This window comes from Macrobrachium rosenbergii, chromosome 19 (genome assembly GCF_040412425.1).
Source record: "Macrobrachium rosenbergii isolate ZJJX-2024 chromosome 19, ASM4041242v1, whole genome shotgun sequence".
Taxonomy (NCBI): Eukaryota; Metazoa; Arthropoda; class Malacostraca; order Decapoda; family Palaemonidae; genus Macrobrachium; species Macrobrachium rosenbergii.
This window is the reverse complement of record NC_089759.1, coordinates 20,876,267-20,901,656: the sequence shown is the minus strand read 5'-3', so window position 1 is coordinate 20,901,656 and position 25,390 is coordinate 20,876,267. Positions and strand designations below refer to the sequence as shown.

Genomic DNA, 25,390 nt, shown 5'->3' with positions numbered 1-25,390 from the left:
TGCATTAAATCAAGAACAACAAATAATGGAGTCAGGTGCTAATGTAAGATTCTTCTCGATAGACGCTGATGCTGCCTCACAAAATTACGATTTCCGGAACTTACAAAGAACAAGTAAAAAATGCGCCCAAGTTTCTTCGGCGCAATCGAGTTTTCTGTACAGCATATAATGCCGTATGAAACTCTCAGCCGTGGCCCATGAAACTTTTAGCTGTGGTGGCCTGTGTTGTTGGCACCTATAGCGGTGCCAGACGCACGGTCATGGCTAACTTTAGCCTTAAATAAAATAAAAACTACTGAGGTTACTGGGTTGCAATTTGGTATGTTTGATGATTGGAGGGCGGCTGATCAACATACCAATTTGCAGCCCTCTAGCCTCAGTAGCTTTTAAGACCTGAGGGCGGACAGAAAAAGTGCGGACGGAGAGAGAAAGCCATCTCAATAGTTTTCTTTTACAGAAAACTAAAAAAGAAAAACTATAAAATATAAACAAATGTAAAAACGAGAAGAAAATAAAAAGCACGACCGAATGGGGCGATGAGCATTCTACTGACAGATGTATATACCCCCATATGCAACACGATGAAGACGCAAACTGTTTTTTACTGTCTTTTCTTCAGGCAGCATTGCAGTTGGAAAGGTTAACATGAAAACGGCATAAAAATCTTAACCTGCAAAGTATAATGTTACAAATTGAAATATACTGACTTAAAATTAGGTCAAACCTTGATCTCTCAGGTCAAGGTCACATGCAATGGCTACATGTCAGCCTGACTAATTTACTCAAAATAAAACGCAAAGAGTTGAATATGACCCAGCCGAATGACTTCACACACAAATACAGATTCAGGTCACCTGCATCTTGTCAGAGACGAAGGAATTCGTAATTCTTCACCTCATGAATAAATCCTCCAAATTCCATGTTTCGCCTCATTCTCTTCCCTCGGGATAATCGTATAATGATGCGACCTTTTTTCTTTATTCCTGTGTCTTTGGAATGATTAGAGCCAGTAGCGTGAGGGATAATGAGAAGGTGATTCATTATCGAATGTTCCTCCTCTGCATCACCATCACGACACCGATGGGTTGTGATACAGCTGGTGCGTGTCTGTGTATGGTTGTTTTTGCATGCGGAGGATACGGACATCAAGGGAGACGTGACCTCAGATAATGTTTCCCTTGGGACCCTTCCTCCTTTTAATGATGCCGTTGACGAACATTTGTTGGCCGATAATCTGGGAGAGAATTGGACCTGAAATATTATTCTAGATATGACTTTCGTCCTCTAGGTCATGTCCTGCATTCCAAATTATGCAGAACTTTGAAGATTAATGCACACTTGCATACGGCTTCCTAAGTGGACATATGAAGGGTACTCGTGCATGAGGAAAATAGTTTCTTCCATGCTACAATACTCGTAAATGCTAGGTTACAGTTATACGTTATAAAAGAAAAAGAACGTTCTGCGGTCTCGCCTAACTGCACCCGAGTTAACAATGGCTACACATAAAGGGTACTTCCCCCACTGATTGCTCGTTATATTTGTGTACTCACGTAAACACACACGCGACTTAAGCACGTTTCACCATACTCTGTTGAACTAAGGCTAGAAAGGTTGGAGAGGGGCATGGATTAGCAACTTTATCCCCGGAAATACTGAGAACAGAAAGGTATCAATTTTGGAACCTTCCCCTCACTGGAGGAGGTAAGTAAGTGTGTGCGTCTGTAATATATATATATATATATATATATATATATATATATATATATATATATATATATATATATATATATATATATATATATTACAGACGCACACACACAAAATTGTGTATATGTATACATATATATATATACATATATATATATATATATATATATATATATATATATATATATATATATATATATATATATATATATAGTCCACAGGAGAAAAGAGAATACAACACTCTAATAGCTCGATAATTTTGCCTTCCACCAGGCCTCTTCAAGAGCTTTATTACAACTAATCAGAATAAGTACATGCATAAAAATCTTTTCTCCTGTGGACTATATATATAAATATATATATATATATATATATATATATATATATATATATATATATATATATATATATATATACAGTATTTATATATACATATATATATAATGTATATATATATATATATATATATATATATATATATATATATATATATATATATATATATATATATATATATATATATATTTCTACATTAATCGGTTTCCAATAAATGGGGTGGTTCCTATGAAGAGAAAGGGAAATGAAAACTTCCACAATCACACTTTCGCTGTTGAACTGTGGATGAGCCGCCTACGTGCAAAAAACTAACGCATCACTACCCGCTTATACACCTACAAAACGGGCTCACCAGCAGTACATCGAACCTGTTAAACATACTGCGCTATTCACTTCTGCCTTGCATGCGATCTCTTGCTTCTTGGATGTTGAAGACCCTTCTTCAAAAATTCTCTTTCACTTAATGATCCATCGCCTTGTTGTTCTTTCCCAATACGCGCTTCTGTATTCGCGAAGATTCTCTTGTAAACACATATTACAGATGACCGCAAAACGTGAGTAAATAATCATTTTGTTTCATTTTGTATTTCTCTCCGGTAAGATTTGCATTCGGATCGATAGTTAAACAGAAAACTACCGAAATCCAATTTTGGTCACTTTTGCCCCAGCAAGTTAATTAGTCTCTCGCGTTTTGTGATCATCTCTATTAAAGCAGGTATTCAAGAGGATATGCTTTCAAATAAACAGATTTTATACAAGTATATATATATATATACATATTATATATATACATACATACACACACACACACACACACACACACACATATATATATATATATATATATATATATATATATATATATATATATATATATATATATATATATATATATATATATATATATATATACTGTTCACATGACAAGCTCATATATTCGATTAAGTTTTGTGTCATCCTCATCACTGGGAATTCACAGGATCCTGATTACAGAAGACGGTTAATCGAATTATATAGTTTGTCGTGTAAATAATGTTTTTGTAGACCTTTGAAATAACACAGAACTCTGTCAGATTCCAGTGAAAACATCCATATAATATAGATATTTATATATATATATATATATATATATATATATATATATATATATATATATATATATATATATATACAGTATATAGTTTTATCACATCATCGTGACATTTTATACACACAAACATTAAGCTAAAAATGTCGTTTAGTATCCAATGCGCTCTTCCTCGGAAATAATACGAAAGGATAATTACAATTAATAAGCGGTTCGCTAACCATTTATCATTTATAATTCCCCTTCAGTATTATTCCCGAGGTAGAGAGAATTGGATACTGAACGACATATGTAGCTTAATGTTTGTGTACATGTATGTATATATATTTCTATATAACACATACATACATACATACATACTATGCACATGCACCTAAATATTTTCATCTCAGGGATACGCTAGGCAAAATGAACAGGTAATTAAAACACCACACAAGTAATAACAAGCATTTATTTTTATCATTATTCCTAAAATTTATTATAAATTACATATCCTTTATTTAGCGTCATTTTGTACAAGAATCACTATTCCAAAGCAAGAGGCTGACAGCACCTACAATAATCAGAACAATTCTGATCAGACAAGGAAATGAAAAAAGCAATAAAAACAGAAATAAGGTAAAGTATGAAAGAAATATTTATGAAAGTATTTATGCAAACTTTCGTCACTCACAGAGTGGCTACTACAGGTCATAAATTTGACCTGATATCATGTGCTGACTTTAATACCTTAACTTGACCCCTTTACCTATCTACTCCACCAATTCACTGTCCAGCAAAAGCAACTTATGTCAGTAAATTGATCTGATTACAAATAAGAATAAATATTAAAAAAATTATTTTAAAAAGTTTAAAATCAAAAAAAAAAAAAAAATTATACAGCTCGGGTTGAATGTGGAAGCGCTTTTAGTTTTTCTTATTTTTTTCACTAAGACTGATCATAGACGCATATTGTAGAGACAAGACTGACTAATAGACGAAGTCAAATACAGGCAGATGGACGGAAAAAAGGTTTACAGGAAACCGTCATAATGAGTAATTATCAAAATTTCTAAAAACTGAGACACCCGCATAAAATGGCAGTGGCAACTCAGCTTGTCAGAATTTAATTTATTATAGAGGGGAAAAAAATTCGATACACGATCGTGTATATATACATGTGTACATGTATATATATATATATATATATATATATATATATATATATATATATATATATATATATATATATATATAATTAAAGATAAAATCCACAAAAGAAAGGGAAACACTGGAGTGCTGCAAGGCCTTTCGACCGTCTGTCGTCCTTTACTTAGCAGACTGAAGAAATATAAAAGTAAGTTTACAAAGAAAGCTCATATAAATGACAGACGGGGATAACAAAGGAAAAATATTTACCTGGAATCCAACACAATTGAAGAATTAGTAGAATTGCCAAAACAGGGTGAAATAATTTAAGAGGTTTTACAAAGGATTAGGATCAACCGCTCAGAAGCAGGGACAGTGCAATTAAAAGATTATACAAGGGGGTGACTGACCACCAAAAAATATTAGTACAACAAAATAATTCTCTTTTTTTGTAAACAATACCAATTTTTTCAAGATGAACATTTTTACAAATAAAAAATTATATTAAACATATGAATACATAGAAAATATATATAAGGTAACTAGTTTGTAAGTCAGTGATTTTATCTCTTAGGTCATTCTTGAACATTTTTCTAATACAGGGGTCCAAATAATACATGGCAGGGATGATAAGGTTAAAATTGCAGCTGGAAGTAAGCTGTATAATAGCGGATTCCAAAAGATTTCTTGAAGAGAAATCTTTCAATCTGGCAATCACTGAACTTTGTCCAGTTTATCCTGTGAGAGATTTTACTTAAATGCATGAATAAAGCATTGTATGTATGTCCAGTTTTGACTGAGTATTATGTTGCTTAATACATACATCTAAATCTTTGCTAGATTGGCCAATATAAAAAGAGGGGCAGTCCAAACATGGAATTTTATATATTATATATATGTTGTTGTTTTCTTTAGGGCTATTTTTTATGAACACTCCTTTTAGTGTGTTATTAAAGGAAAAAACGAGGTTGACATTAAAAGATTTCAACAATGATTTTGTTTTCAAAACCAGTCAAATAAGGCAAGTTAAGAATGTTCTTAGGGGTTTCTTTCTCCATGTTACTTTCACTATAAAACTTTTTGTGGGCTTAATTATAACAAATATCTAGTATATGTGAAGGATAACATAAATCTGTCCCTATTTTTCTTATGTATACAATTTCTTGATCCAAATACTGGGGACTGACAATGCGTAATGCTCGTAAAATCATAGAAGAAAAAATTTTGATGTTAAGGTGATGGCCTGAATAAAAATGGACGTAAGTTAAGTTGCTTGTTGGTTTCCTAAAAATACTGAAATTGCATTGAAATGGTTCTCTATGTATTAAAACATCTAAGAAAGGGAGGCAATTGTCTTTTTCTAATTCTAAAGTAAACTTAATGGATGGTACCTGGTTATTCAAATTAGAGAGTAAATCATTTACATAAATACCAGCAGGCAAAACAGCTAAAATGTTGTCAACATAATATCTACAGTATACCACTTTAAAGGTTTATAAATGATAGATAAATATCCTTTTTCAAAGAATTCCATATACAAGTTTGAGAGGAGTGGGGATAAAGGGTTGCCCATTGCCATAACAAATATTTGTTAGTAAAATTCACCATTGAATATAAACTTACAATCACAAATGCACAACCTAGTGAGTGAAATAATATGACTTACAGGAAACCAACCAACAACTTAACTTATGTCCATTTTTATTCAGGCCATCACCTTAACATCAAAATGTCAATTTTTTCTTCTGTTTTTACGAGCTTTGTGCACTGTCAGTCCCCAGTATTTGGATCATGAAATTGATTACATAAGAAAAATAGGGACAGATTTATGTTATCCTTCACATATACTAGATATTTGTTACAATAAAGCCCACAAAAAATTTCATAGTGAAAATAACATGGAAAAAGAAACCCCTAAGAACATTCTTAAATTGCCTTATTTGAGTGGTTTTGAAAACAAAATCACTGTTAAAATCTTTTAATGTCAACCTAGTTGTTTCCTATAATAACACACTAAAAGGAATGTTGATAAAAAAATAGCCCTAAAGAAAACAACAACATAACATATAAAATTCCATGTTTGGACTGCCCCTCTTTTTGGCCAATCTAGCAAAGATTTAGATGTACATATTAAGCAACATGAGTATTCAGTCAAAACTGGACAAACATCCAATGCTATATTCATTCATTTAAGTGAAAACTCTCACAGGATAAATTGGACTGAAAGTTCAGTGATTGCCAGATCGAAAGATTTCTCTTCAAGAAATCTTTTGGAGTCTGCTATTTAACCTTAGCCCTGGCATGTATTATTTGGACCCCTGTATTAGAAAAATGTTCAAGAATGACCTAAGAGATAAAATCATTGACTTACAAATTACTTACCTTATATATATTTTCTATGTGTTCATATGTTTAATATAATTTTTTATTTGTAAAAATGTTCATCTTGAAAAAATTGGTATTGTCTACAAAAAAAGGAATTATTTTGTTGTACTAATATTTTTTGGTGGTCAGTTACCCCCTTGCATAATCTTTTAATTGCCCTGTCCCTGCTTCTGAACAGTTGATCTTAATCCTTTATAAAACCTCTTAAAATTTAACCCTGTTATGGAAGTTCTACTAATTCTTCAATTGTGCTGGATTCCAGGTACATATTTTTTCCTTTGTAATCCCTATCTGTCATTTATTAAGCTTTCTTCGTAAACTTACGTATGTATTTCTTCAGTCTGCTAAGTAAAGGACGACAGACAGTCGAAAGGCCATGCAGCACTCCAGTGTTTCCCTTTCCTTTGTGGATTTTATCTTTATTTCTATATTCATCACGTTCCATATTTGCGTGATTCAGTTATGCATATATATATATATATATATATATATATATATATATATATATATATATATATATATATATATATATATATATATATATCATTTATATAGACATATATGTATTTATATATAGACATATATTATTTATATAAGAATATTTAATATATATCATACATAACATGGCGGAACCGTTACTCGCATCTCTGGTTACAAATCGTAAGATTACTTACGATTAGACAACTATTTCAGATGAGGAAACCCCAGTTAGCCTATTTTCTTATAGCTGTATCGATAAAAACTTGACAGTCAATGTACGCAACTATTTAGGTACACACTTACTATATCTGTGGACGACCTCTTAATATGCAGACTGATTCACAGATTTGCAGGTGTATATAGAACTTAGATAGATAGACAGATAGATAGATAGATAGACAGAGAGTTGAAACAATAGCCGATTAGAAGTGTTAGACGTAGACTGCAGATGTATTCGAAGAGCGAGAAAACAGAAGCAACTTCAGCCACGGATGACAGGTGTAGACAGAGACTGAAAGGACATAAATAGAATGAAGTCCTTCCAGAACATCATCCAGTCCTCATTATTTCTATTATTAAAGAACATCTCTATACTCGTCCTGTGCTACGAACTCAACCATTCCTGTTCACATGAATGGTTCGACTCCGTTCCAGTTGACTTCGGCTCCTGCCCACCTGCAAAAGGAGCTGATGAATGGCTGGGCATGAGGAAATATAAATAGATATTCTCTAAAATCGTGTTTATTTTGCTTGGTTTTTCATTACATGACGTTAACTGAGTACAAAAGGCCGTTTACGAACTTATAATGTTCCTTTACAAACTGATTTCAGGCTAAATATATACAAGGATTTTTATTCTCCTCACATCTTCCACACATTCGTATTCATACACACACGCGGGAGCACTCACACACACACACACACACACACACACACACACGAATAACACCATGTAAATGTTACAAGATAAAAATGCTGCATTTAAAATTTTTTTTTTCTCTTTCTCTCTCTCTTCATTCTTCACCGCATTTACGACCGATCTCTCTCTCTCTCTCTCTCTCTCTCTCTCTCCTTCAAGTATGAAACTGTAAAAGCCTCGAACTCCAGCAACAACTCACAAGAGTTTAAGGACATTATCATAAAATATTATTCTCTCTCTCTCTCATTTATGAGACTTTAAAAACCTCGACTTGCAGCAACACGTCACGAGAGTTTAAATACAATTTCATACTCTCTCTCTCTCTCTCCTTCAAGTATGAGACTTTAAAAACTTCGACTTGCAGCAACACGTTACAAGAGTTTAAAGGCAATATCATGCGCTCTCTCTCTCTCTCACACACACACACAAACGAGACCCCTCACTTTGTCCGAATGATGTTCTCCAAAGGAGGCGAACTATACTCCTCGTACACTCCTGTGTTTCGGGTGTCAATGGTGATCATGACAGCCGTCGGCATTTTGGTGAAAGTTCCGTAGTGAAAGAAGAGATCAAATCTGCAAAAAATAAATAAATAAATAAATAAATAAAAAATAAATAAATAAAGTAATAATCAATGAAATGACGGAAAAAGGCACAGAACTACTATTTGTAAACGCACGCACACACATTCGTAAATACATACTGGCATTATATTCTTTTCAATACAATAAACAAATATTATACACATATAATAAGTATATTATATATACATATATATACTGTATATATATACATACAAAAATACATAATATACATACATATATATATACATATAATATACATAACTCGAAAATTTGCGTCTTATTTACAATTTCTCGTTATTTTAACCTGTCGCATTCATTCATTCATTTCAATTTCATTTATCATTTACATTTGAAATGAGAATCATATTTCTATTTTTATAAATCATACCTCTAAATTTTTCATTCTATCTTTGTCTAGTTCATCCGCCACGCTCAATTCTCTTTGATATTTCTTCATTCATCCAACCACCTAATCTGATTTATATTATTTGTGGTCATTTCAGTATTTCAAACTGCTGGCAAGTTTCTTACGTTCTTAACTTTTTGGCTGGCTCAATTTAATTGATGTTCCTATCTTCTTTTAATATCTATAATTAATGTATTCTTAACGGAAAAGCAAAAACGTCAGTACATTTCCCATGCATGTTTCCAATTATTAGAATGCTCACATCTGAAACACTTGCAAAAGCTGACTAATTTCCACATGCAAAAGGAGAAAGAAAGAAAATAAGAGAATTTCATCAGTATTTAAGCATCCTCAAATAAAAAGAAACATGCATGCTAAAATCACACGGCTAATGCCATCTACTCTAGCTTTAGCGTTATATACAGAATAAATTCACAAGGAATTACTCACTACGTTATGGCAACTTCATTTGCAAGTTGTTAATCCTTACCTGTGACTGGCATTTTCCTCATCAGGTCCGTCGAGCTTTCCTTACCCTAGTTTCTTCACCCTCCCTATCCCGGACTTTCCTCACTTCTTTCTTCGGATTCTTCTTTACCCTAGTCGTTCCTTAGCTCTGCTTACCTTGGACTTCCTTATGATTACATCTAGACTTTTCTGTTCTCGAACTTAACCGCATTATCCTTGCTCTTATCGGTATTCACGTTGGACTTACAGAAGGTTGAACTTGGACTTACATTTCCTCGCTCTGCTCAGGTTTCCCCTCTGATAGAAGATTCCGTAATTTCCTTATCCCGGACCTTCTCAACGATGGGCAACCTTTAACATCTTTTTCTCTCAATTTTCCTTGCCTTGTACATTCCTTGTCTTCACCTTACCCAACACGCTCCCGTTCCTGTCCATACTTTCGATTTTCCTTATTTAGGATTTTACTTCTTAAGCCTTTCTCGACTTGATTTAAGTTTTTACTCGTCAATAATAAACACTGTGGTAAATAAAAACGATAATTTACATTTATGTTATATTTCTCAGCAAAATACACTGTCAAGTACACATATTCAAATATGTAAAATATTAAAAAAAAACACTTGACATTCTCCTCATGTTACGCTCGGGATAATTATCTGTGTTTCTTATAATAAATATTTGTACAGTATATATTTTCATACATTTCAGAAGTAACAACCACCTGCCGTTTAGTTTCAAAGCATGCAATGGCTTTGAAATTCTACAAGCCAATCAATTCCGTGTCAACAAAGCTTTCATGAGGCTCATAATTTTATTATTATTATTATTATTATTATTACTATTATTATTATTATTATTATTATTGTTCACAATGTCCGCAACTGCATGTAGAGACAGACAAAAGGGCAACTGCCTTCCTAGATAATCTTCCACTTGTGAGAAAAGAGATGGAGGCGAGAGAATTACAGTAAAGTGATGATAAAATCAAAAGAATATACACTGTAAATAGCATAACTAATGGGTACATGCAAAATCAAAAGTGCCCCAAAGCTATGGGCCAAAGACCAAGGTACCTTAAAAGTGGCATTACAACCTCTCCCAAGGTTGTCACATCTATCACATCCTTTATTTGCAACTATTTTGCATAATTCTAAAGGGTTTAGATACTCATTACCAGATCTGTCTTAGCCTTCAATGTTTATCTAACGGCTTAAATTAAGTTGGTTGGCAAAAATTAAATTCTGAGGCTTTGCGTGTTTTGTATGATGCCCAAGATAGGCAGATGTCAATTCTCTGATTGGAATTCAGTTGACGTGAGTGGATTAGGTTACAGATAATCATTATAAACGTCAAAGGCAGACTTTAAGTGATGATACTTCAACAAATGGCATCAAAACGTTATGACAGAAATTAATCAGGGATCATTTTTTTTTAAGGGAATTCGGTACAACTGTAAGGGTTTTAACCTGACCACAGTGAGAAAAGAAACTGATGGATAACGAAAAGGAATGTTTTATGAATTACTCTTTTACAGTCAGGAAAAACCTGTCAGTTGAACAGAAGCCGAGTACAGTTTTTTGAAAACGAAAAAGGGATGCTGAACGTGATTGGCTCACATGCTGGTTGGCGCTCCAGTTTACAACAGGCACATTACCTACCGGAACGGGAACCTGACGTAGATAACGTTACCCAGGCTATCGCTCGTTGGCTATTGCCAAAGCAATATTCATCGAATATCAAGTTGGAGGTAAGACAAGGCCGGGTAACAAATTCCTGAGATATATGCTAGTATTGCTTCAGCCCCGGTTTTTTTGCCATGCCCCTAAGTTAGGTTAGGTTAGGTTAGATTAGCTTTAAGAGATTCTCCACTAGTAATTTGGATGTGTGAAGCAAAATGAGATTATTTTCAATAAAATTCTATGGTTAGTTTTTAAGATAAGGCGTCCCGCTTTTTTCAAGGAAAGATCTCGGTACTCGGTTACATCTCGGGAAAATGCGGCCGGGTATTATACTCAGTGCCTTAAATTCAACTCGCCGCGATGATAAAAAGAGTAAGACGCCTCGTCAAGTATGAGACTATTTAAAAAAAAGGCCAGAGACTATAAAAATTCGGATGAGCTGCCCAGCATAACATGGGCAGTGCCCTAAGAGCGCATGAGGCTTCTTAGAGGCACTCTTACGTTGATTCATAATTCTTTCCATCTACCCATGTTCTTTGATTCATAATTCTTTCCATCTACCCATGTTCCCGTTTAGCTCTGAACTGATAACATGTATGCATATGAAAGTCGCAATCTCCATATCCTCAAATATTGCTCGAAAATTCAGGAGAAATAGGTAATTATACAAGAAGGAAAAACACATGAGATCAAGACATACTGTAGTCAAAGTTAACAGCCTCAAGATAGACTGAGCAAGACAGGTAATGAGGCGTGAAGAAAAGGGTAGGTTTGTGAAGAGCAGAATCACCGGTATAAGCATGGATAAGAATATGATGGAGGTAACGAATCCCTTCATGAAGAGGGAGAAAAAAAGTAATGGAAATATCAGTGACCTGAGGGACATCACTGCATAGCGAAAGGGGACTTGCACCCCAACCGGTAATAGCAGGTGTAACAGGATATTCGAAACTATTTTGCCAAGAAAATAAATAAAGCAATAAGGATAGCTTGGACAACAGAGCCTTATTCCTGATTCTGTCCAAAACACTTGAAGTTTCAAGAGTGATTGCATAAGACAGGCTGACTAGCTTGTACTAGATAAAAGACTGTGCACACCTTATGGAATCTGTATATGTGATTCAAGTGACCAATAAACTTGAAAGAGGGTCAGGTATTCGGGATGAAAGAAAACGAACAGTTGTGAAACTGAGGAAAATTGTGAAGAAAAAATGGCGCAAGCACTGACAAGCACCATCAATGTAATGCGAGGGGGTACAAAGAAGCCATAGGTGTAATTTTTTACTGGAGAAGAACTACTTAAGGGAAACGGTGCAGACTATCATAATTTCTTCTCAAAGGAGTTGATATCACTATGTATCCAATCTTATTTATGATTTCCTGTAGAAACGATGGCAGCTAACGTTAGAGATGAATGATACTCCCAGAAGGCTGGCTTTGTACTCTTTTTACCCCTAAACAGCAAGGGTAAGCAATGATCACACAATGGTTTCAGTGGAAAGATGTACAAACACGGACTGTGATGGTGCCAGGATGCATGAACTCATAAAAATGGTTTCACAGAAACGGTAACGGTAATATTCCAAACAATATAAAAACAAGTCAGCATATTATGATTCAGAGTTCGATCAGTGCAATATTGTAGACGGCGATGGGTACATGAATAAAAAAATCTAGCATAACCAAATTTAAAAACATTGAAGATACTTCGAAATACATATACACAAAAAAGGACAGTATTCAGATAAAAATGAGCAAAATAGAGAATCTAAATTGCTCCAAGCAGCCACTAAAAGAAACAGGTGATTCCAATTTACATTTTAATAACCTTATTGTTTGTCTGTCCATGATGATTACAGACCAAAAGAACACATAAATGCCTTTTCAAAAGACACTCATGCAAGGGAGAGGCCTAATGAGGTCTAATTAGGACTAATGAGAAGGTCAATCTTATTTCTTCTTCTGCCAATTTCGGGTGTTTATCTCTTCCGAGTTGAGGATCCACAGGGCAGAGCGGACATGCGAGTAAAACAACTGTCATTTTAGTAAATAAAGGTAAAGTCATTAGTTCCAGGCCGGTTTTTCCGTTCAATCTTTTATTTATTTATTTAAGAGGTTGCGTTTCAAAAAGTGTAATTTTTGTTATATATATATATATATATATATATATATATATATATATATATATATATATATATATATATATATATTAGAAAGAACTCTAATGACATATGTATTTTTTGTCCAATTATTTCTCCATTTTCTTATACGAATCTGGTATCACGACATTAGTTTTATCATCAAATATAGCTAACATACACTCACTCTCTCTCTCTCTCTCTCTCTCTCTCTCTCTCTCTCTCTCTCTATAAGAAAGACACACATCCTTTCTTGAGATAGGAAAGCACAACGTGTGCGAGGAATCCATCACACCCTACGAACCCAACGTCGAGGTTTGAAGAGATAAGGGGCGACGATAATCCGACCAGCCGTGAAATGAGGTTAGCTCCGCTGGACTGTCAATTACTCGGCAAGGATTTACGGCCGGAATTAGAGGGAAAATGAACGACGAATTAGTTTCCAGCCTCGCGTGCGAAATTCGTGAAGATGATGGTCGTTAGTATTATGTCGTAAAGCGAATATGAACGATCGTTCCTGCATTATAAAGACGCGGAGATAGACAAATTGATTTCGCCTCGCCGAGCAAATCGCTGTCAGTTTTATGTTCGCAACGTTCTTCCTGTCAGATTTATGTTGCTTTCTATTGGAATTTCTGAAAAGATGCGTGATGCTCTCGTGCTTTCGTGCTTCCGTGATGCTTGACTTCACTGCAAGCCCACCCACGAGCTTGCATGGAGATTGTGCATGGAAGATTGATGTTATCAGGCAAAAAACTTATGTAAAAAAACCGAAATAAAATACAAATACGGGGAGTGTCACTATGCTCTCGAGAGAAAACGGGAAATAATTCGCGTGATATATTTACGTATTTCATATTCTTCATCAATGTACGATTGAATATATGGCTTACTATATACTGTATATATATATATATATATATATATATATATATATATATATATATATATATATATATATATACTGCATTCATTTATGTACAATATATAAATATATCTATAAATATTCACTTATATACTATATAAATAATATATATATATATATATATATATATATATATATATATATATATATATATATATATATATATATGTGTGTGTGTGTGTGTGTATATATATACATATATATATATTATATATTGTATATAAATGAACATATATAAATACACATATATATATATATATATTGTATATAAATGAATATATATATATATATATATATATATATATATATATATATATATATATATATATATATATACATATATATATATATATATATATATATATATATATATATATATATATATATATATATCAAATCACATACATGTATAAATACAAACACTATATACAAGCTTACACTTACTTTCTCATAAAAGCAGCGTTCACAAATATCCGCACGGACAAGTTTATGCTTACACAAATATGAATTCAAAAGAAAGAACGGCGCCCAAACAATGCAGGAAAGCAATCAACCACTTATGTATAAATAAATGGGAATACAAATTCATTCCCATATTTAGAAGACATGCTTATTTTATCATAGGTACGCGCTTATGTTATATATTCATATATTTGTACATACATGCTTGTTTTTATATTATATAAAGGTTATATGTTTATGGGGTGGACTAACTGCACTGAGTGCAAGAAGAAGAATCAGTATTTTTTTAGCATAAAACAAACAACATTTCGATCAAAACAAGAAAGAAACAAGCATGCTCTTCACCCACCTGTATTTGTAGACACAACCCGCTGACGTGCAGAAATTGACATCGCAGCAAATATGGTTAGCAAAGCCGGAAATGCATCTGTTTATATGTAAATAATGTCACAGCACTTACCTGTTTTCAGCATGATAGTCCCGAGTCAAATCTCTGTTGGGGTTGAATAGGACACCATAGAACTCGCCGCTCCTGACCACCCAGACGGGCATGGAGGGCGTCTTCAACCTCGACCCTACGACGTTGGCGTACTGCTTCTTGCCCTCCTGCTTCTCCCATTCCAACAAGCCTATCTCCCCCCTCGTCAAGAGCCCCGTCTTCGCCTTCGCCTGTTCGGGAAGACGAAAAAACGGCGTTCTGTCGACGGGACTTCTTTATGTGTGAAGGAAAAAGTCACCCCACCGTTGAGTATTATGTCATGCCAAGGAACCCTAATCTCGGCCGCCATTTTTTCATTATAACACGATTTTTGCAAACTCCGAGCTTTTAAAGAGACCTAATATACCCAAGGTATCCGTACAGTAAGAGAGAGGTCGTGACAATGACTAGGCGTTCCAAGACTCACCATTGTGTCCTCTGATCCTTCGTATATAATGCCATTGTGTAGATAATGACTGGCTCTCCCGGTGAGTATGAGAGTAGCCACGCATGAATGGATGCATCCGTTCTTTTGCACCAGGGTCACATTGTTCCCGTCCATGTCCTCGGCTAATCTACAGGGAAGAAGAAGAAGAATGAGAGCAGGAAACTAGGGCACTGTGGACAGGTGCTGCTATTGTGGATCAATAGCAATCTGTATTTTGACTTCGCAACTATTTGGAATAAAAATTAAATACATAAACACACACACTCACACACACACACACACACACACATATATATATATATATATATATATATATATATATAATATATATATATATATATATATATATCTAAATATATATATATATATATATATATATATAAATAAACATACATACATATACTGCACATACTTTATATAAATAATTACTAAAACATGTTCATATCCAAATGAATACCTGACAGTAAATCTATGCTTGCCAAAGTACAAACGAAATTAACTGTAGAATATTTAAAATAAAGTAAGCAAAAACAATGAAAAACTGTGATCAACTAACAGCGTCATTTTTTTATTGTTGTTTTCCAGCGTTGTAACAAATTTATAACTAATAAGTTATAAGTTATATACTCATAAGTTACACAAACACACACACACACACACACACACACATATATATATATATATATATATATATATATATATATATATATATATATATATATATATATATATATATATATATGTTATATAGCTGTATATAAGTCCTATAGTTGTCTGGTAACTTTCTTACAAAAATATCAAATAATTACCTTTCAAAACCGCGGGAAAGAGCTAAGCTGTACAAAAATAACAACAGTCCGTTGTAATCGTCCGTAACAAACTGAAATGAAAGGAAAAAAAATATTTAGAAAGTCACATTTGGAATATATGAAGTGAACGTTTTCATCAACACGTTCACTATCTACACAAGTAAATAAGATAAGCAGCAATAAGCAAGATCTACGCATATAACTGATACTATGAAGGTATTCTCCCAAAAAATGACATTCATGCAAACTATCATCATTCAAATCTCTCTGCCAAACAAGAATTTCACATAAATGTTTATAACTTGAAACTGAATCTTTACCCAACAATAATTTTAAACAAATGACTTTTTAATTAAAAAGCCTTTCTCAAAAAAAATCTGTATAAGTTATTTCAACTCGACGTCTTTGACATGTAAAAATTTTCATAAAAATTATTTCAAATCAACCAAGAAACTTCTAGAAATGCTTACCCCTCAAAAGTATTTTCCGATCAAATTCAATCATTGCAATATTCATTAACGAGCAGAAAATTTTATTTACTAAATATATGAATATCACTTACATGTCTCTGTCAAAAAATAACTATACAGTATTATTACATTGAACCAAATACAATTGGGTTTCGTATACATTGCTGGAGTAATTCATTTAACAGTAAGTGTTGCGCGTAGTAATAATATGAATTTTTCTCATCTACAGTATATGTACGATATAGTCGACATTACCTTATACCTCTCAGTGGTCTAGAACGTCGACAGAAAGTCTTTGACGGGTACTGTCGGGTGTTCGAGTCACTTAGGTACAAATCTTTTATCAGTTATAATTTCCCTTCGGCGATATTCCCGAAGTAGCGCGAACTGGATGTTAAACGACATTTGTAGCTTAATGTTTGTGTTTGTGTATGTGTGTGTGTGTATACTGTATAATGTATATATGTATATATATAGATATATATGTCTACATATACATATGTATGTATATATACATATGTATAAAATATATGACGTCGTTATAAAACTTGCTACATCCTTCACATTAGATCGAAAGAGAAATCCAAAGAAGTAACGAAAGAAAAAAAAATTAGGAAATATTTCCTCTCTCTCTCTCTCTGGAGCATCATATCAACATATTATTACCATGAAAGCATAATTACCTCAAATAGGTATCTTCTTATATATGCCGTGAGTTCCTCTTGTTTCTTCAATTCGAATGTGTGAATCTGTGAAAAGCAGATACTAAACTTATTTCTTTCATTTTAAATTATATGATATAAATAAATAAATAAATAAATAAATAAATAAATAAATAAATAAATATTATTATTATTAATATTATTATTTCTTGCTAACTTTGTTTCCTGCAACTCCGCATGGATCATCATTCTAAATAATGATTGTTTTTAGTGTCCTTTCAACTAATGAAATTTCACTAACATTGAATGCTTTTATCTCAAACAAGATGTTTAAGAAATTTAAGTGAAAACGAAAAGCGCATAAAAAAAGTTCTTGTTCCGAACATTACATATCAAAACCTAACATAACAAAAAAAGAAAAAACGGAATAAAATCACATAACTGGTCTTTCAAATATCTACTTCAAATATAAAATTGTAATATATATAAAACTGAGCACAGTCCATTCAAACTTTTATAAATGACACAAAAGCTGAATACGAAAAGTAGAGTACATTAACCTTGCGAAGCCGAGTTCAACCTAGTTCCAGTTTACTGATTTTTCTTTCCTGTCCGTAAATTGATGTGCTTGTATATAATGATAATTCAGTTTGGTCACAATGGGAACTGTGTATTTGGCAATTTTACAGTCCTTTGTTCATGCAAACTGTTATCATAATTTCCAGAAACCATCATATCTAAATGAAAGTCATTTAAAACAGTACGGAAGGAAAAACTGAAACTTCGTGAAGTACCGTTTTACCTTTTCAGTACAGCCGTCCGTCTGGTAACTCGAGCAATCATTGACGTAAACGTTTCCTTGGGTGAGGCACAGCACCGCAGACTGCCTGTCGCCCGCTTTCCACAGGATGTCGCTGAGGGCGGCTATGAGGGAGTCCTCCTGCGTCTTCACGGACACTTTTAACTGGCTGAAAAGTGAAACATGGAAAGGAGTTTAGTGAAACTGGAGGTTGCACTGCAGAGCTTTGCTGTCTTACTTTTCATTTATGTCTCTCTCTCTCCGCTGTAGATATATATATATATATATATATATATATATATATATATATATATATATATATATATATATATATATATATATTATATATTGAATTTTTGTCCCAAATGCTGTCTAATACCCAATTCACTACGCCTCGGGAATAACATACACCCAAGGGTGAATTACAAATGATACGCGCTTCGTCACCAGGGAAATTCCCACTTGGGTACATGTTATTCCCGAGGCAGGGTGAACTGGGTGATTAAACGACATTTGCAGCTTAATGGGTGTGAATGAATATATATATATATATATATATATATATATATATATATATATATATATATATATATATATAATATAAGTGTGTGCTTTTACGTCTATGTACGTCCTTTGTATTTACATACATGCACACACGTACATCAATAACAGGAGAGAGATAAATGTGACGCGCTTGATATAAATCTGAAAAGGGTGTGGAAAATATAACGCTACCACCTTGTGGTGGCTAAGAGATCCACAATACAAATGCCGTGAGAAAATTACGTACACTGAATTAAAATCTAAGGAAATGACGATGGAACCTAAATTACAGCACATTACAATTTCTTAAATGTGTGTCTTCGACAGACCTGCCCAACAAAAGCAGGGAAAAACAAGTAAAATATGCGCCGAGGTTTCTTCGGCGCTAAATCGAGCTCTCTGTACAGCATATAATCAAGGCCACCGAAAATAGATCTATCATTCGGTGGTCTCGGTATAATGCTGTGTAAGCCAAGCCCACGAAACTTTAACCACGGCCCGGTGGTGGCCTGTCCTATAACGCTGCCAAATGCACGATTATGGCTAACTTTAACCTTAAATAAAATTTTAAAAATACTGAGGCTAGAGGGCTGCAATTTGATATGTTTGATGACTGGAGGGTGGATGATCAACATATCAATTTGCAGCGCTCTAGCCTCAGTAGTTTTTAAGCTCTGAGGGCGGACAGAAAAAAGTGCGGACGGACAGACAAAGCCGGCACAATAGTTTGCTTTTAGAGAAAACTAAAAAGAGGAAGATCGATAACCGTTTTGAGTTACGACCACGGCACTACTTATCCCTCACACGTACAAACGGCAGATAAGACAGACACGAGTAAATATCAAAACAAACAACATCATGACTGATGATCATAAGTTTGAATAATGTCTCAATATACACGCAACTTTCCGGGAAAATATCATGGGGCCACTGCAGCAGAAATTGGGGATTTTTCTGCTTGACCCTCTTATCGTGTTACTGCGCTTGTCAAGGCGAGCGAGGTTCTTTCATTATTTATTTTTCAATGTGATTTTGTTAAGAAATGAATACAAATATTTTGCCCCTCCCACCCCTTCTCTCTCTCTCTCAATATATATATATATATATATATATATATATATATATATATATATATATATATATATATATATATATATATATATATAATATATATATATATATATATATATATATATATATATATATATACATACATACACACATTTTATATATATATATATATATATTAGTACTCTAAAGAACACATCATAAAGCGGTAATATCTGGATTTTTAAGGGTTATTCTACAATTTAAAATAGAAATCAATATTAATTTCATAAGCGGACCTATAATAACACTGAAAAGGTGCGAAGTCTTCTGCACAAACAAATGTAATGTTCCTTACCACAATGCTTTAAAAAAAACTGGAGACTTAAAATTTTCAATGAATCAGTTTCCAACTGAAGATTAAACTCCAAATTCTACACGGCCGAGAAGAAACTGTAAATTTCAAATATTCAATGAATGATTTTGCATTTAAAGATTAAACCAGTAATTCTACATTGTTAAGCACATAAAAAGAAGTAGATGAACATTTCTGAACGAACTGCTAATTCTTCTTCTCCCAAAAGAATTGAATCAGAAGGAGAAAACATAAATTTATTACTTGAATTCAACTGATACATACAGCGCAGGGTCTCCGGTATTCGCCGCCTTCGGACCTTTGCGGGAGAAGAGCATGTGTTTGAGGACGTATCCCTGGACGCACATGATGAGGCCCTTGGTGCTAGTTTTAGGGGCCCTCAGGGCAAACGCTCGGAAGGTGTCGCCCTCGTGGAAGTGGAACTGTTCTCCCAGCCAGTCCCCTTCCGCTGATCCCATGATGCATGCGGAGCCAAACACCAGAGTGCGCAGGTCCTGAATAAAAGGGTAATTTATGTATGTCAATAAATAAATAAATAAATATATAAATCAATATATATATATATATATATATATATATATATATATATGTATGTATATATATATACGAACTTCACATCGGAAAGTAATTATGATCAAATAATTTCTGATATGATTTCATGACTCGAAAATAATCGGAAAACTAACTATACCCTGCTAACCCAGAGGCTGTCAGCGCCTACGTTAGAAAAAAAAATTGCCACATGGAAACGCCTAATGGCAAAGATATAACACGGCATAAATAAACTGAAATTTATAGATTACAGTTGGAGGTATCACCGAATGTAATGTAACGTTTTGAAGTACGCCATGCATGCCAGTGACTAACTTTGGTCTCCATATCAGAGAACATTACAACTGGATAAAATTCATCAGTCTTGTAAATCATGAATCTACGCATATAATGTATATTCAAGTGTCATTGCAAATAGACATCTGACCTGAATGAAAGGAACTAAGAAAACTGAGAAATGATTCTGCCAACAAACGTCATCAAAGGGTCTTACGACGGCCAGCTGAAGAGAGATGGGGGTGCCACCAACGACGGGGACCTTCTGAACGGATGACTGGGGCTTCGTCGGGTACAGGACTCGATCTGCTGTGGGAGATCAGGTCAAGGTCTTCATTAGAGGGCGTAATGCAAGATGCGAAATTAAAAGAATATCCCTATATACTTACGGTATCGTTATTATTTTAATATTTTCATTAAAATAAAATCACCGAGTGGTATTTATCATAATTACTGTCATTACTATTTAAAGTATTCTCATAATTCTTGTCGTTTTTATATATATATATATATATATATATATATATATATATATCTTATGTCTACTAGTCTTTTTGTAACATAACGAACTCTAAATTATTATTTCTTTAATTAAACGTATGCTGCATTCAGTCATTTTGCCCATGATGTTGCACTGATTAAACGTCTTCAAGTATTACATGTTAAGCGTCAAAACATAAATACTGCTGAAAATTAGATGAATTCATTCATAAATCTTAGAATAATAAAGACGAATACTTCTGAAAGTTGACAGAATTCCATCATAGACTGAAATAGATACCAATTTATTACTGATGAAAAATATGGCGAAATGTGTAAAGAAAACTCCGTAGGGTTATAAAACTCCCAAACATTACTGGACAGAGAAAGTCTACAAAATTACCAGTTGTTTAGCTTTATTCAAGTTCATTATAAAAATATTAAGTATGCAAATTCAATTATTAACCTCATATTTGTCGAAAGTACATATTGTAAATTATCATGATTATTACAAAAAAAGGTAATTGAATTTAATTATTTACAGTAATATTTTTGAAAAATACTAAAAACCTTGGCTAGCAAAAAAATAATAAATATAAATGAATAAAAATCAAGCAAATTTTACCTCTCTGCATTGGAGATTCATCCATAATTCAAAGTCACGGTATGAATATGGCAGTAACCATTGTCTTGCTTTTTTGTATATGTATGTATGCATGTATTTACGAATATATATATATATATATATATATATATATATATATATATATATATATATATAAATACATACATATATATATATATATATATATATATATATATATATATATATATATAGATTTGAAGTTACTAATTATCTCTTAAAATAAATAACATTATACGTTAATCTACAACATTTTATCTCAGTATTCTACAAAGACATTGAGAATAATCTCACGTACGCGTGCGCTGGCATGATTATAGCATTAAAAATGTTATTGATGAAACAGGAAATAAAAAAACAAAAAGAAAATCGCGATGTGATTACCTCCAAAAGAGATTAGGTTCTAAATTAGATTAATCTCATAATGAGAACCATTATCAAATTTTCCCGGTTCCGGTTCCTTTCCAATAAAGTCCCCCGTTATGGACGTGGCGCATGAAATACAATAAAGACTCTTTGTTCCGATGATCTACACACATCAAATCAGAGTCTTTGTTTCCTTACCTAAATATTAAAATATCTTTATATATTAAAAACCAGATCAGTGTTTGTTTCAATCCCAGTGCCTCCTCTCGTGCTTGTAGCCTCGATCGCAGCGTGATGCGGATATCTGCAGAGAATCGAGGCTACGCAACGAGCGAGGCATGTTTGTTTACAAGTGCTCCCAACACCCGGTGGAAAAGTTATAATTTTTTTCTGAATCAGACCGTTCGTTCTCGGAGGTCGAGGAACGATGATGACCGGTTGAATATAATGAAAGAATATGTACATAAATCTGTTACATAAAGTACACATACACACACTATATATATATATATATATATATATATATATATATATATATATATATATATATATATATATATATACAGTATATACATACTTGATAACGACTATAATAAGACACCCGCATTAGTAGCCCTTTGCTCTACTGTATCATTATTGTTATTATTCAGAAGATGAACCCTGTTCATATGGAACAGGCCCACAGGGACCATTGACTTGAAATTCAAGCTTCCAATGACTACGGACTTCATTCGAAAGAAGTCACAAAAGGCAATAGGAAATACAGAAAAGAAAAAATAAATTACCAAATTAATTAATCAATAAATAAATAAAAATGTATGCAAAATGGCAGAAAAATGGGGAGATTATACCCCAGTTGCTGTAAAACAGACCTAGCTTCTTTTGAGAGAGAGAGAGAGAGAGAGAGAGAGAGAGAGAGAGAGAGAGAGAGAGAGAGAGACTCATCTATTGCATCATTTGGAGCAAGGGGTGAAGTATCAGTGACACGTGAGATCCACTAATTCGAGTCAGAATTTGGTACATGCACGAACCTTCTTCCTATCTACTGGGCGGTGACATGAGAAAAGGGACATCTCGTTCTCGTGCTGGCGGTGTCAAGGTCAACCTTGACCTATATAATTGTCAGGTTACTTCGACGCCGACACTTTCTCTCCATAAGTTCTCAACCATCTCATCGTACAAGGACGATAGAGAAACGTCCACAGGATCACGCGAGGACGATAAAACCGTGGTCCTTTTTTTTTTATTATTATTTTTATTCATCCGCTCTCGCGGGGAAACCAATTACCGATTGGTTTATTAAGATGGTTTATTGGGATAAGTCAATTATCAGTCGGGATCATCATTATCTTTTTTTTTACGGTTATTTAAAAGTCTTTCTTATTTTCTTATTCATGAATATCCCTCGCATGTTTTGATTATGTTACCAGACATAAACAAACGGCTTCAGTGTCACTGTCAGGTCATATAAATATTTACCCCATTAAACCGTAACAAATACGACGGACCTTCAATAAATATGCCACCGTAGTGACAGTAACTTCCATGATGCGTCTGTTTACGATAAGCAGAGATGAATGCAATAAATATTATTCAATGCTCGAATCCTTTTCGGAATTTGTTTTACTGATCCTTATGGATGATTTCATGTATTTATTTCTGTCCCTTGCCAGACAGATGCATCATCGTCTGTCAGCTTAGAGGGATGAGTGATTTTACATCGGCTATCGCGTGGATAATACAGTGAAAGGTTTGATTCACGAACACTGAATAGCCACATATATGTCTGTACTACGTGAGACTTCAAATGAAATGTTTCAAATTCGAATCAGATATATATATACATACATATATATATATATATATATATATATATATATATATATATATATATATATATATATATATATATATATATATATATATATATATATATATATATATATATAAGACAATATTACCTCCTTGGTACTTGAGATATGAGATACAACCGAAGCTCATTTCCGAGTTCGAATGAAAATAGGAAGGATATAACGTCCATGCACCTTGAAAAAAGTCTACATAACTAATAATTATTTTTTAAGATACCTGACATATATGGAGAAAATAACTCGAGATAATTTCCACAATAACTGAAAACTATTTACAAATACACATACAAAAAATAGCACCAAATTACTCAAATTGTACTTGAAACATAAACCTGAAATAGAGATTACTCACAAAATACTAGAAATAAGAGAAATAACCCTTGATCATTCTAACGGAACCTGTAAAGTGAATTTCTTCAACATCCCTACATTAGATATTCAATGTCATATTAATGAAAATTAGCAAAATAAACTGACATACATACACATACAATACACAGCAAAAAAAAAATATATCCCAAGATATCTGGTTGATATTAATAACGTCCTACGCAGAAAAACGCCACTTTTCGAAGTTATATTGTCTTTCAGTTTAACTTTTTTTTCCTCGTTCGTTTTTATTTTGTTCCTTTCTTTCCTAAAATCTCTCCATCTTGTCAAGATGGGGAAGGAAATTTCATTCCAGAAAAAAACTCAAAGAAAATAAAAACCATGGATATTCTTAACATAACGGCCATTATTATTATTATTATTATTATTATTATTATTATTATTATTATTATTATATCTAATCACAAAAAACAAAAACAAAAAATCTTTATCTTCTCGTTAAAATCATTATTATTGCTGCTGGTAATTATGGA

The 25,390-nt window shown here is 33.2% G+C and overlaps 1 protein-coding gene across 1 annotated transcript in view; it reads right to left on the bottom strand.

Moving 5' to 3' along the window:
- Window positions 1-7,193: 7,193 nt before the first annotated feature.
- Window positions 7,194-25,390, bottom strand: part of LOC136848699 (inactive ubiquitin carboxyl-terminal hydrolase MINDY-4B-like) — a 33,042-nt gene continuing 14,845 nt past the window's right edge. The window contains exons 2-10 of the mRNA XM_067121213.1: window positions 21,385-21,476; window positions 20,604-20,833; window positions 18,377-18,542; window positions 17,596-17,661; window positions 16,443-16,513; window positions 15,613-15,760; window positions 15,168-15,376; window positions 8,489-8,620; window positions 7,194-7,801 (exon numbers count right to left, since the gene is read on the bottom strand). Coding sequence (XP_066977314.1) covers window positions 7,753-7,801; window positions 8,489-8,620; window positions 15,168-15,376; window positions 15,613-15,760; window positions 16,443-16,513; window positions 17,596-17,661; window positions 18,377-18,542; window positions 20,604-20,833; window positions 21,385-21,476 — 1,163 coding nt within the window. The 3' untranslated portion in view covers window positions 7,194-7,752. The remainder of the gene's footprint in view (window positions 7,802-8,488; window positions 8,621-15,167; window positions 15,377-15,612; window positions 15,761-16,442; window positions 16,514-17,595; window positions 17,662-18,376; window positions 18,543-20,603; window positions 20,834-21,384; window positions 21,477-25,390) is intronic.